The sequence below is a fragment of the Hypanus sabinus genome, chromosome 9, assembly GCF_030144855.1.
Source record: "Hypanus sabinus isolate sHypSab1 chromosome 9, sHypSab1.hap1, whole genome shotgun sequence".
Classification (NCBI taxonomy): domain Eukaryota; kingdom Metazoa; phylum Chordata; class Chondrichthyes; order Myliobatiformes; family Dasyatidae; genus Hypanus; species Hypanus sabinus.
The window spans coordinates 11,487,100-11,501,950 of NC_082714.1; the positions used below are offsets into that span (position 1 = coordinate 11,487,100).

The 14,851-nt window shown below is 41.9% G+C and overlaps 1 protein-coding gene across 7 annotated transcripts in view; it reads left to right on the forward strand.

The window, feature by feature from the left end:
- tsc2 (TSC complex subunit 2) overlaps window positions 1-13,604 on the forward strand; it is a 132,337-nt gene extending 118,733 nt beyond the window's left edge. For 6 of the 7 annotated variants that reach the window (XM_059979050.1, XM_059979052.1, XM_059979049.1 and 3 more), the window contains 7 exons: window positions 70-156; window positions 1,881-2,067; window positions 3,047-3,186; window positions 7,762-7,840; window positions 10,496-10,587; window positions 11,912-12,010; window positions 12,833-13,604. In XM_059979050.1, the coding sequence (XP_059835033.1) occupies window positions 70-156; window positions 1,881-2,067; window positions 3,047-3,186; window positions 7,762-7,840; window positions 10,496-10,587; window positions 11,912-12,010; window positions 12,833-13,069 (921 nt within the window). In that variant the 3' untranslated portion in view covers window positions 13,070-13,604. Of the gene's footprint in view, window positions 1-69; window positions 157-1,880; window positions 2,068-3,046; window positions 3,187-7,761; window positions 7,841-10,495; window positions 10,588-11,911; window positions 12,091-12,832 lie in introns of all 7 variants that reach the window. The other variant, XR_009513865.1, reaches the window with a different exon arrangement.
- The last annotated feature ends 1,247 nt before the right edge of the window (window positions 13,605-14,851 follow it).

The window sequence follows — 14,851 nt, forward strand, 5'->3', positions numbered from 1 at the left end:
AATGTTTATTTTGTGTATCCTTGATCACTGAGAAATGTAACAACTAATTGGGAGTTTTGTTAATCTTAGATCACAGAACGAGCCATTAAAGTCCTTGACCAGATGCCACCATACGATACACACAAAATTGGAGTTGTGTACGTTGGGGAAGGACAGGTAAGGACATCTTTATGTCACTAAGTCAGTACTGACCAACTTTCATTAACCTTGTACCTAATATACAGCTCTTTACTGGAGTGCTGACCTATGTTGCTGGAATTGATGCTTCTCCTTTAGTAATTCCCTACAGTTCAGAAGTCACATTGCTGATTAACACACCACTGCTCAAATATCTCTACAACAAGTGATAGGGTTTCTGATTCCCCTCCACACTCCTTTGTCATTAACATCCTCCATGATGGAATGATGGAGTAGACTCAGTGGGCTGAATGGCCTGATACTGCTCTGATAGCTTGTTAACCACATTAATGGACACTTATGCACTGAGCCCTGATTCATATCCCTGAAGAATATGGGCCATAACAAGCCCTCTTTATTTGCACTGATATTATCCATGAGAACATTTCCCATTGTATGATTAGCAGAGGGCCCAGCATGTTGAAAGATTGCTGGAGTAATATCTGAGTATATTAAACTAATTACAAATATGTAATGTTACTGCAGAATCATATATTTTTGGCTTGATGTTTTCCCTTGCCACATTTTGTTAGAGTCAGAGACAGGAGGATTTTTTTTTGGGAACATTGGCTAGGGAGGGGTGCAGCAATGAGACTTGTTCTGCACGGAACTATTAGATCATCGGATGATCTAACATTTGGTGTTTAGAGTGGGAAAGGGAATTATTTCATGAATATATAATTGCTTGCACAGATGTGCTTCCTTTAAGCTAGTCATTTTGGCTGGTTTAAATAAACAATGCAAAAATCTGGTGTTTTGAAATTTTCAAGTTTTCGTAAAAACAGACTTCTGGTTAAATAATACTAAGGTTTTAAAATTCTGTTTTTATATTTCATCCTAGAACTCCTGGCTAATTAATGTAAAAATTCCTTTGTACATTCAACAACCAAGATCCCAAGCTCTTCTTCTCTCTACCTTTTCTCTTTTTTGAGATGCTCTGTAAAGTCACCTGCTTTTACTCATCCACCCTAGAATCTGCTACCTGCCATTGCATCGGCTTTAGTCAATGCTGCTGTAAACCACTATGGGACATTTTGTTAGTTTGTAGGTCCAATATTAATGGAAGGTCACTTGTTAAAGTAAGTCAGAAGGTCTCTCGTTCCCCTTAGTGAAATGTTCACCGTTCATATTTTTTAAAAAATTGCTAAATATAAGACCTTACAAATCACTATGGTAATAAAAAAAAAATGCTCTTTTTAAAAACCTTGTTGGAGTTTTATATTCAAGTTAATCGGAAGTTATTCCAGTGAGAGTTGGAAATTGGAATGATAGTTTAAAAACTGCATTACTGCAAAATGCTTTCAATACCTTTTGAGTATTAGGTAGTTTCTGATGTCTTTAAGCCACAAGACATTGCAGAGTTGCTTCTGATTATTATATATTACAGATGCTGGAAATCCAGTGCAACACACACAATGCTGGAGGAACTCAACAGTTAGGCAGCATCTATGGAGGGTAATAAACAGTCAATGTTTTTCTGCCTACGGCATCTTCCATAGATGGTGCTGAGTTCCTCCAGATTATGTGTATATTATGATATAGAAGGTTTGGACATGTTAGGATCCTATTCTTTTTAATTGTGTACTTGAAATTTCATCTTTTATTTTCACTCAGGTCAGAGTTTTCACTGAATATAAACAGATCTTCAGCTAATTCTGAGAGCTTTTGACCTAACTTTTAAGTAGATTTTTGCTTTGTTTCAGACTAATAATGAAGCTGAAATCCTGTCCAATGCATATGGATCATCCAGGTATGCACAGTTCCTGACTGGCCTTGGTAAACTAATCTATCTCCAAGACTGCAACCCAGAACAAATTTTCCTTGGTGGCCTGGACACATATGGTGACGATGGGCAGTTTACATACTGTTGGCATGATGACATCATGCAAGGTAAAGGATCTTGTGTGTGTACAGGGAGGAGGGTTATAAATGCAGGCTTTGTTTCAGGGATGCTTTAATTTTCATTATGCAAAATAAGTGATAATTCAGCCACCCATTCTTTGTCTGCGGATAAATTTTGAATATAATGTGATCAAATAGTATTACAGGAATAAGCCCTTCTGCCTACAATGTTGTGCCAGAGTAATAAAGCTTATGACACCAAATCCTTCATGCCTGCACATAATGGAAATCCCTCCAATGTCTGCTTAAACACCTCCATTAGATCTGACTGTACCACCACCATGAATGTAATGTTCTGGCACCCGCTATTCTGTTTTTAGAGAGAACCTGCCTCACGATCTGCTTTGAATTTTCCCCCTCTCATGATAAATATATGCCACCTCTAGTATTTTTCACCTTTTCATTGATTTTGTTAGGAGAAAATTTGTCAAATGCACCAAATCTGGCCTCACCCATTTAGCATGGGAAGAAGCTGCCAGATGAGACCATAAGACATAAAAGCAGAATTAGGCCATTTGACCCATTGAGTCTGTTCCACCATTCCATCATGGCTGTTTTATTATGTCTCTCACACCCATACTTCTCCCTTCTTCCTGTAACCTTTGCACCTACTAATCAAGAACCTATTAACCTCTGCTATAAATATACCTAATGACTTGGCCTCCACAGCTGTCTGTGGCAATGAATTCCACAGATTCACCACCCTCTGGCTAAAGAAATTGCTCCTTATCTCTCTTCTAAAAGGACATCCTATTCTGAGGCTGTGCCCTGGTAATGGGTGTTTGAGGGTAAATCCACATCTGGCATGAGAGTTGTTTAAAGACCAGCTTGTTGGAGTTCAGGGCTAGTGTGTTCTTATGAGGGTGGCAGTGATCAATTCCCCTTGTTTGCAAAGTCATTCTTCCTCCAGCTCCCCACCTTCCTTCAGTTCAGTGACAAGCTCTTGTTCTCTCCTGTCTTATTAAAGCAATCTTTCACATTGCGACTCTGATGCCAAACAGAGAATTTGATCCAGCCTGTTGCAACAAGAAACGGCACATAGGCAATGACTACGTAGTGGTTGTATACAAGGACACAGAAGAAGAATACAAGCTGGGAACAATAAAGGTAAATTTGAACGAGAAATTGCACTGTGACGGACAGTGAGGCTCTAGAACAGGTAGTCAGTGTAACACTGGCACTGTGTGCATGCGTGTGTGTGTGTTTGTGTATACACAGTGCTGGAAAAGGGTTCGTAACATAATAAAGGATCCCATCCACCCTGCTATTGGACTGTTTGTTCCAATAGCATCAACACCAGTTTGTTCCAGTGCTATGAAGCATCCACACCAGGAACATCAGACTCAAAAAGTTACTCTCCCCAAGCAGTAAGACTGATCTACACCCTCACCCATTAACCTACCCCATCACACCCGCAACACCACTACTTTGCCACTTCTTTCAGATGCTCCTGTGCTTAGCATTACTTCATGGACACACAGTACTGTGCAAAGGTTTTAGGCACGTATGTATAGCTAGGGTGCCTAAGACTTTTGCACGGTACTATCATAATTTTATGTATTTCATTGTACTGCTGCTGCAAAAAAAATTCATGATGTGAGTGATGGCTATCCTGATTCTGATCTGGGTCTCTATTGTAGACTGAGATTGGGAGGGGGCAGGGAGAGGGGAATCATGGTTGGGAAAAGGTGAAGGGAGAGTGGAGGGAATGAGAAGCACCAGAGAGACGGTTCTGTAATGACCAATAATCGAACGAGTTTGCATAGTGACTCAGGGCTGGGTGGGTCTGAACCTGTTCCACTACTACTGCCACTCCACCTCTGCCACCTGTCCCTCATTCCTCCTGCAGCATTCCACCCTCGCCATTTGCAACAAACTTCGCTCCTGCCAGATTTGCAAACTCAATCTGCTCCACGTTGACAAATGCAATATTGTGCGAATGTCCTAGGCTCCCTAGCTTATATTTATGTGCCTAAGACATTTGCACAGTACTGTACAATCAATGTATATAAGCTATATTGTTTTTTCATTGTGATTTTTATCTATTTGTGTAATTTATGCGCTGCATTGGATCTGGAGTAACAATTATTTCGTTCTCCTTTAAATTTTGTGTACTGGAAATTACATGAAACCACTTTGAAATCTCTTGTTCTTTTTATGCGCTCTTCCCTCATTCCCCAACTTTTTCAATTTTTTACTTTTATTGAATCGTTGTGGGTCTTTCAATGTATTTAACCATGGGTCTTCAAAGAAACACAGTGAAGTGGTGAGATACCTGAAGACACTGGGTCAGCAAACTCTCTGAAACTTCACCCAATTCTGTAGAGACTTGTGCGGCTCCTGACCACAGTTGTGGCTCTATGGTGCTGTATGGGTCTGAGTCATATTAATGAGATTTTATGTAACTGAAGTGTACCTTTAAGGATATGATTTTCTGTAATAGGTTTTGTGGGAGGATGGTTTTGTACAGTAAATCTCGTGTGTTGTATTAGTCTGAGGCACTGAATTATTTTTCCCCATCCTCCTTCCCTCTCCTTTCATTCCCCATTCTGGCTTCCCTCTTCACTTTACCTGTCCTGGTGCTTCTCCTTTCCTTTCTCTGATGGTCCACTCTCCACTTACTAGATTTCTCCTTCAGCTCTATTCCACCTATCACCTCCCAGCTTCTCACTTCAAACCCCTCCCTCACCATTTGGCTTCACATATCACCTTTTATCTTGTACTCCTTCTCTTACCCCACTCCACGGACACCCAGCCTTATTCTGGCATCTTCACCCTTCCTTTCCAGACTCGATGAAGAGTCTCGACCTGAAATGACGACTGTTTATTCCTTTACGTAGATTATCCCTGACCTGTTGCATTCCTCTCTCTGTTGCTCTATATTCTGCCGTCTCCTGTATCTTTGCAGCTCTTAAAGTACTATGTATGTTTCTAGCCGTAGGTGAAGAAATTGCTCATTATTTGGATTAGCAACTCCTGCACAAGACAAACCCACTTGGTTCCTGAGTCAGTTTTCAAGTGGAGAACCCATCCATTGTATACCTATGCTAGGGTTTTTGCTGCCATTAGAAATCACTGGAAGGAATATGCACTGAGCTGAAATTAGTATTCCTGATAGGAACTGCTAGTTCAGAAAATACGTCAACATGCTCTGCACTCTACGAATGTACAGATCTTTTAGCATATCTAATGGACTTGGTGATCTTTTCTCTGGTAAAGTGGCAACTGGACAGACATGTTATGTAAGGGAATCAAGATTATTTAATGTCATTCCTCAATACACAAGTGTAAATGAGAACAAAATGATTGTTACTTCAGATCTGATGCTGTGTAAAAAAAACAAACAAACAAACAATGATTATGTGCCATATTGTATGGTGTGGGCGAATATGGTCTTAGAAAAATTTGCCAAGAATAATCAATGTCTAAGTGCAAAAGAAATTTATTATCATATATGTCACTATATACAGCCATGAGATTAATTTTCTTGTGGGCTTACTCAATAAATCTGTAGAATAATAACCATGACAGAATCAATGAAAGACTGCCCAACTTGGGCATTCAACCAGAATGTGAAAGATTTCAAGCTGTGCAAATTCAGAAAGAAAGAAATAATGAATAAGCAAACAGTTCTACAGAAGTGGTGTGACATTGCCGCCTTCTGGACAGGGTCTTTATAAGGTGGTGAGCCTGCCATTATCAATACTCTTCAGAGACTGTCCACCTGGCGTGAGCGGTTGCATCACCAGAACCTGTGATAAATGCACCAGCTGCTCCCATTGCTTCAGGATAAGCATAAAGAACACAATGATTGGTGAACTGAGGAGAGATGTAATATAATGTACAAATCGAGCCAGGTAAGGGAAGCAGAGAGTGGAGTTGAGGGACAGAGAGGGTGGATGATAGAAAGAGGCAGACAAAAAAAGAGACACATGGTAGGGAGAGGGTGAAGCTGGAGAAAGCTGAGCAAAGTTTCCAGCATTTGTAGCCTCTTGTATATCTCATTCATTCAATTGACTATATGTTTACTTGCTGTCATCTCTATATCAGGTTTTCTTAGCTTTTAAGTTCCTGAATGTGCTGTTATTCAGGAGCCATGTTGAGGCACTGTAAAAAGGGATATGGACAGGATATGTAAATTGGGTGATAAAGATGGTGGATAAAGATGTAGAAAATTAGAGTAGGTGGCTTTTTTTTTTACAATGGTGACAACATGAGAAGCTGAAGTGTTGGTGTTCATTGTTCCTGGGTGTCCTTTTATGCAAATGACTGAAAGTTAGCATGCATTTGCATCAAATAATTAGAAAGCAGATGGTACATTGCAAGAGGATTTGAATGTCAAAGTAGAGGCAAACATGTATATAGAGCCTTGGTGAGACCTCATCTGGAACATTGAGAAGGTCTACCTTAGAAAGGAAATTCTCAATAGGGTAGGGTGAGGTTTGCCAGATTGGTTCCTGGAATGGATGCTTGTTAGGAACCCTAGAGGCCCAGAATTAAACAGACTTGGTATTTACTGTCTGGAGGTTAGAATAATAAAAAAAAAGAATCATTAAACCTTCCAGAATTCCTCTGCAGTTGGACTGTGTAGACACAGGGAAGATCTTTCCTGGCTGGGGCATTGAGATCAAGGGTCAACCTCTGTAGTGTTCTCGTGCAGTGTGTTGAAACTTTGACTAAACACCAAGTTAAACCGGAGCCAATGAAGACAGAGTCACAGTAAGATTAACCGTTTACTGTTCACTCTTCCACATTAACGTATGGCGAAAACTGTTGATAAAATAATACAAAGTATATACAGTATCTGTTTCATTCTTGAGACCACGTGCGCTCTTTTAGCGAGTGTCTGCAGATGCCCAGGGGAGGGAGGGGTTGCGTCAAACCACCGTCCGTGTTTGAAATTGGAAAGCCGCCACACGTGCTGCTCCAACTGCCGCTTCCTTTAACAGAATCTGCATTAATATTTTTACTTCAAATACTGTCATAGGAACTTATGGCGTTGCTTCTATAATGTTTCTTTGTGGGTGGACACGGAGCTCTTCACAATCATGCTGCATGTACGGCCCGAGCTTTCCACCTTCTCTGAACTGGAACTTACCCACAAAATGTGGCGAAACTGGGGGGTGGATGGGGGTGACATCATCACATGCTGCAATACATCACAGACAATGAACTTTACCGTTAACTTTAACTAGAAATAGTTGCAGACAAATTATTTAAAGCGGAAATGTACTAAAGTTGATTAAATGCCTTCAGGGCAACACAACCTCTATCAGCTATTCAGGACAGCGATCAAAGACATTTCTTCAGTCAGTGGTGAATCTTTGACATCCTCTAACAAAGAAGGCGGTGTAGCTGAATGTGTTCAAAGCTGAGATATAGCCAAAATTCATTCTTAAGGGAACGAGTGATGTAGGCTAGTGGTAGGAAACAAAAGCACATGCCTAGGACAGCTAGGTAGAGAAGATGAAAGCCTACCTAGTCCTATTTCAGTTTAGTTTTATGATTTGTACTGCATTTATAACATTCAGTTGTCTGCATGTACATCTAACTGCATTCAGTTGTCTCGTGGCTGAAGTGTATTCCCTTATGTTGGATATTGTTGTATAAAAGTTTACTCAACACATCTGCTTTTACAAAACCTTGAGCACTGACAATTTTGTTTTCTGTTGATTTTAATAGGGTCAGTTTAACTTTGTGGAAGTAATTATTAAACCTCTAGACTTCGAAAGCAACCTGGTAACCCTGCAGGCTCGTAAAGGTAAAGATCAATGTGCAAGTGACTGCCATTTGCTTTGTACTCTGAGCCAATTATGTACACTCACTCATTAGAGTTGTCTGACACTTGGCAATACTTGCTTGATAGCTCCTCGTGAATATATAATACCATGGGGCGTTACGGCAGCGTACCGACTAGCACCACACTATTACGCTTGGAGTGTCGGAGTTTGAAGTTCAATTCCGGAATTCTCTATACGTCCTCCCCGTGGAATGGGAGGGTTTTCCCTGGGTGCACCGGTTTCCTTTAGAAACATACTGGGTAGGTGAATTGGCCATTGTAAATTGTACCACAATTCGCTTGAGGTTGAATCAAGGTTGTTGGGAATTGCTGGAGCAGAGCTCCTCTAAGGGCCAGAAGGGGCTTTTCAATGCTGTATCTCTAAATAAAACAGAATTTCTGGTTACCGGTTTAAATTCAATGCTTCTCAAATGTCTGAATTTTTTTATGGACATAATAAATTGAGTCCCTAAAAAGGTTCAGAGGTTCATTTATTAAAGTTATTATAAATGACATTCTTCTTCTCTGGATAGCCATGAAACCAAGAAAGAAAAGAATGGCAGCACGATCACCAACCCCCACCTCCCCACTCCCCACACAAAAAAGCAAACAAGAATGGAACAGGCACATCAGCCCCTTTTCCTCAAAATCTCCTTTCCGGCAGCAGAGTGATCCCACCAGCGGTCAAAAGACAGGCACCTGGTGCTCACTCTCTGCATTTGCCTTGATGTTTCAGTCTCCCTCGTTGCTTTAATTGGTGAAGTGGGTTGAACATCAGCTCAGCCTTGCTTGTGTTTTATCAGTGTCTGTGTGCCTTGATGCCTCCAAAGCCAGAAAAGCTGTAAGTCTCAGGATATCGGAGTAGGTCCTGTGAAGGAGGTTCTGCAGGCCAGTGGGGCATATTCTGTGCTTGACTGGTCTGGGATTTGAACCTTTCAGCCTTGCGATGTCTGTAATTGACACATTGAAAGTGTCGATGAACGCTGCTTAAGCAGAAGCAAAGCCATGTGCAGCTTCACCTACATGGATGTTCACAAGAAAACAGCAGATTATCTGGTACCTCATACCTACACCACCAATGAAATATTTATTTATTGAGATGCCGAGCAGAGTAGGCCCTTCTGGCCTCTCAAACTACGCCGTCTAGCACCCCTGATTTAACCCTGACCTAATTATGGGACAATTCACAATATCCAATTACCCTACCAACCAAAAACCCATGCAGTCACGGGGAGAGCATCCGTACTCCTTGCAGACAGCCCTGGGAACTGAAACCAGGTCACTGCTATGTAAAGTGCTGTCATATGCATTATGTTACCATGCTGTCCCATCATGGCTGATTTATGCTAGCCTCAACTTTCCTGTTCCCCATAACCTATTCTTCTATCTTTAAAGTATGTAAATACCTCTTCCACACTGATCTCCAGCGATCTGGTCTCCATTACCCTTCTGAGCAGAGAATTTCATGCGCTCAGTACCCAGAGAAAGTTCTACACACCTCAGTTTTAAATGGCCAGCCCCTTATTTTATAGCCATGTCCCCTTGTTTGTGATTATTCCATGAGTGAAAACATCTCAGTATTTTCCCTGTCATGCCCCCTTAGGAGTGTTTGCTGGGGAGGCCAAGTAATTGCATGTATATAAAGCAAATACTGATAGTACTTAATTAGTAAGGAAGTCTAAGGTTATGGAGGAAAGCAGGAGAATGGAGTTGAGAGTGAAAATATATCACCCATAAATCACTCTAGGCTGAATGGTCTAATTTTCCTCCTTAGTCTTGTGGTCTTGGGGTTTGATGGATCTGGGCTTTTACTCACTGGAGTTTACAAGAATGAGGAGAATCTTACTGAAATGAACTGAATATGTAAAGGCCTAGATAGTGGACAAGGGGAGGATACTTCTATAGTCGAAAAGTAAAGAGAGAACATATTCTCAGATTAGAGGAATGTCCATTTAGAACAGGCGGAGGAATTTCTTTAGCCAGAGGGTGGTAAATTTGTGGAATTCATTGCCAAAGACAGCTGCGAAGGCTAAATCATTGAGTATCATTCGAAGTATAGGTTGATAACTTGATTAATAAGGTCATCAAAGGTTGCGGGCAGGAGAATGGGGTTGAGAGGGATAATAAATCAGCCATGATCAACCACTGAGCAGACTGATGGGCAAAATAGATATTTCTGCTCCTATGTCTTAGCATCTTATTTAAATAAAACAATAAAACTACCCTTCGGTCTTAACTCCAAGGAGTACAAACCCAAACTTTTAACTGTCAAACCTCTCTCGATAGGATAACCCTTTCATCCAGCAATTAGTTCAAATGTGAATCAGTAGGCTGTTTCCAGTACTACTATATGTTTAGGTAAGCAGATGCAGACTGCTTGGTACTCCAGGTGCAATCTCCCCAGCTCCTTATACAACGGTAACAAAGACTTCCTATCCTTAAACTGCAGTCCTTTGCAAAAATGCAAACATTGCCATTTTCTGGCTTAGCTATCTGCTGGAGCTGCATGCTAACACTCTGAACTCTTTTGCATGATCATTTTTGTTTTGGAAGTGTGTAATTTCGTTGGGATTAGTTGCTTGTATGACAAAAATGAAGCTTTTTCTATGTGACTTACACATGTGTATTACTTTGTAGACATGGAGGGTCTGGTTGACACAAGTGTAGCTCGGATTGTGTCAGACAAGAATCTACCTCTGTTGGTGCGTCAGATGGCATTACATGCAAATGTAAGTCAAAGGACAGCATTCAGTTTAGTCTCTTAGCAGAATGATATCACTAGTTTAGCACTGTTGTACCCATCTAAATGTCTTCATAAATGTAGCAATTGTACATGTACCACCACCTCTGGCAGCACGTTCCATAGACACACCACCCTCTGTGGAAAATCTTCCCTGTCGGGTTCACTTTAAATCTTCTCCCTCACATTGAACATCTACCCTCTTGTTTTAGATTCCTCTACCTGAAGTAAAATGTTGTCTACCTACCTCATCTATACTCCATAGGCACCTCTTTTATGAATCATTCCTCAGTCTTCTAAATTCCATGGACTACTATCCTATTTAGACCATAAGGCACAGAGGTTGAAGCAGGCATCAAGTCTGCTCTTCCACTCCACTCCGGCTGATTTATTTTCTTCTCAATCCCATTCTCTTGCCCTCTCCCTGCGACCCCTGATGTCCTTACCAATCAACAAACTATCAACCTCCACTTTAACTGTACCCAATGAACTGGTCTGGTCTCCACAGCTAAATGTGGCAATGAATTCTACCAATTCACCACCCTCCGGCTTGAAAAATTCTTCCTCTTCTCAATTTTAAAGGGACTCCCGTCTATTCTGAGATGCTAGACTTCCCAAATATAGGAAACATCCTCTCCATGTCCAGTCTATCTAGGTGTTTCAATATTGGATGGATTTCAATGAGATTTCCCCCCCCCCCCCCCCCATTCTTCTAAACTCCAGTGAGTACAAACCCACCAAATGCTCCTCATACTTTGATCCTTTCATTCGCGGGATCATTCTCATGAACCTCCTTTACTTTCGTGTCATCTCTCCTTTGTTCCACCTTTAGAGTCCAGGTCATTCTGGTAAATACTGGGCCTGCTGAGCTCCTCCAGCATTTTGTGTGTTGCTTGGATTTCCAGCATCTGTGGATTTTCTTATCTCTGTGAATGAAAGAGGTCAGAGGACAATGGACAGACTAGTTCAAGCTGACAGGAAGGCAACAGTAACGCAAGTAACTAGGAGTTTCAACAGTGCTGTGCAGAAGAGCATCTTTGAATGCACAGCATGTTGAACCTTGAAGTAGATGGGCAACAGCAGCAGAAGATCATGAACAAGTACCTAGTAGCCACTTTATTAGGTACAAGAGATATATAATAAAGTGGGCTCTAAGTGTATTTTTAAATTTGTAAGTGTTTCCAAAAAACATGAAATGTTGTGTCGTCATTATCTTTAGACTGATACACACTGATACTGTGTCTCTACTAGGTCAATGTGAAACAGTTTTGAATGCGAATTACTGTTAAAGTGATTTATTTTCTTTGCTGCAGATGGCTTCACTTGTACATCACAAAAGTGCCGTTCCTTCAGAGGCATATGCAAGCAAGTGGCTAGCAAGACTACGGCAGATCAAACGGCTTCGATCCAAGGTATTATCAACTGGACTCCATACATGAATATCAAATGCCCAACATGTTTAGAGAATGGAATTGACCCAGTGAGCAAGGAGGCAAGTTGGAATAACATAGAAACTTCTAGAATTCAGCAAATTGACAATAAGACATAGGATCAGCATTAGGCCATTCAGCCCGTCAAGATTCTCCACTATTCTGTCATGGCTGATTTATTTTCCCTTATTCCCATTCCCTCGACTTCTCCCTGAAACCACTGACACCCGACTAATGACAAACCTATCAACTTGCTTTAACTATATTCAGTGACCTGTCCTCCACAGCTGTCTGTGGTGATGAATTCCCCAGATTTACCAATCTCTGGCCAAAGAAATTACTCCAACCTTTAATTGTATTCTCACCTAACCTCAGTGGGGTGGGGGGGGGGGTGGAATCTGCTTGCATATACCCCCCATAATTTCGTATATCTCTATCAAATCTCCTCTTGTTCTCCTACGTTTCAGGGAATAAAGTCCTAACCTATTCAAGCATTTCCTTATGACTCGGGTCCTCAAGTCCTGGCAACATCCTTGTAAATTTTCTCTGCACTCTAAGCCATATTGATATCTTTCCTGTAGCTGTAAACACAGGAGCAATGGTAAGATGAAGGATGGGGCCCATTTGGGGTAAATATTTTGTGCTACAACTTTTGTGAAACACCAGCATTCTTACCATCAAACCCACTGGGTTTTTGTGTTGTAATTGTGATAGAGCACTTGATTGATTAAGTAGAGTTGTGTATTTTTTGAACAAAGTGGTATTTATTTATCTATCTATCTATCTATATATGTCTTTGCCCAGGTGTGTGAAGATCTGCAGTATCGCCAGAGTGCCGGAATCTCCTTGATCCATGCCGCTGGCCAGAGTAAGAGTTCTCACCACCACCCCCACCATCACCATCACCAGCCACAACAGCAGCATCTCCCCCACCACCATTACCAACCGCAACACGTGCCACCACCGCTGTCTGCTGGCGCTGAAATTGGCCAGCGGAAAAGGCTGATGTCCACCGTAGATGACTTCACAGACTTTGTTTAAAGCAGCCCCCTCGCCTGTTCTCGCACCCTGTCTGAAGTGTGCAATACCTCCACCATACTGTGATAGAAGCCAAACGGTGCTTAGTTTGACGTGGGATGGGCTTTGACTTGCAGTGCACTGTTTTGTGATGAAGAAACTCTGCTCCTCCTGCCCTCTTCAGAGGGAGCACCCTGGTTTGATGCCAGTCCGCTGGAAGAACTCAGATGAATGTGCAGAGGCTGCAGATGGTTATGGATTGAGCCACCCCTTCCCCCTTCCACTGCCCCAGAATGACACCAGTGGACTGGCGTATTCAGCAAGTGACCATTTAGTTGCCCTTGTGTGAGGGGTGATTGGAACAGCCTTCCCAAATGGATGTGGTGTTGGGGATAAGGGCATAAGCTCCATACTGATCTGGTAATAACTCTATTTTGTGCAATTACTTTGTAAAGGAAGGTGTGTTGTTAATCTTCACACAGTTTTTAAACGCAGGTGTCAGTGTTGAAATGCTGTAATTATGTCTCCAGTAAAAGTGAATAAATTTCGTTTGAAAAGCTTTCTTGAGTTTCTCTCCAATTTTGTAACCCCAGAACCACTTTTCCTCAAGTCCTTCATTTGGTAATATTAATTTAGATTGCAGCATTGCTTTTTTATTAAACAAGAAAGGTTGTCTGGAGTTATTATCTGTGCAGTTCTGCTTGCCTGACAGTTAGAAGAATGTCATTATGTTGGAAAGGTGAAGGAAAGATTCACAATATTACCAGGACTGGAGGGCTTGAGTCATAAGGAGAGACTAGATAGGCTGATAAGTACTCATTCATCACAATTTCCATCATTTTTAGCAGGATCCTACCACCAAATGCATCTTTATCTCTTCTCTCTCTCCCCCCGCCCCCCCCCCCCCATGATTGTCCATTCGTCCCTCCCCTACTATTTTTCCTTTTGGCACTTATCCCTGCAAGTGAAAGAAGTGCTACACCTACCCATTCACCTCCTCTCTCACCTCCATCCAGAAAGTCCTTCTAGGTGAGGCAACATGTCTGTCGGGGTCATCTACACCCAACAACCCAGCACAGCCTTCTCTCCCTCGGTGAGACGTGCCATAGATCGTGGACCATTTTAACAAGCATCTTTGCTCTGTCCACAGAAGGGTGGATTTCCGGTGGCCAACCATTTTATTCTACTTCCCATGCCCATTCGGACATGTCTGTCCGTGGCCATCTCTACTGCCATGATGAGGCCACTCTCTGATTGAAAGAACAATACCTCATATTCTGTCTTGGTAACCTTTAACATGATGGCATGAACTTTGATTTCTCCAACTTCCAGTAATTTCTCCCCCATTTCCCCTTCTCTCCTTTTCCATTCCTCATTCTGGTTCCACTCTTACCTTCTCTTCTCACCTGCCCATTACCTCCCTCTAGTGCACCTCCTCCTTCCCCAGACTCCTTTCTTCAGCCATTGTCCACCCATCAGCTCCCAGCTTTTCACCTGGCTTCACCTATCATCTGCCAGCTTGTAGTCCTTCGACTCGCGCCACCTTCTCGTTTTGGCTTCTTTCTTTACAATCCTGATTAAGGGTCCTGGCCTGAAATTACAACTCTGTTCCTCTTCATAGATGCTGCCTAACCTGCTGTTTCCTCCAGCATCTTGTGTGCGTGTTACAATGGATAGGCTGGACGTGTTTGCTTGGAGCGTAGGAGGCTGAGAGGTGACCCTACAGAAGTTTATAAAAATTCATGAGGGACATAGAGAGGGTAAATGGTCACAGCTTTCGTCACAGTCGGGGGAGCGTAAAACTAG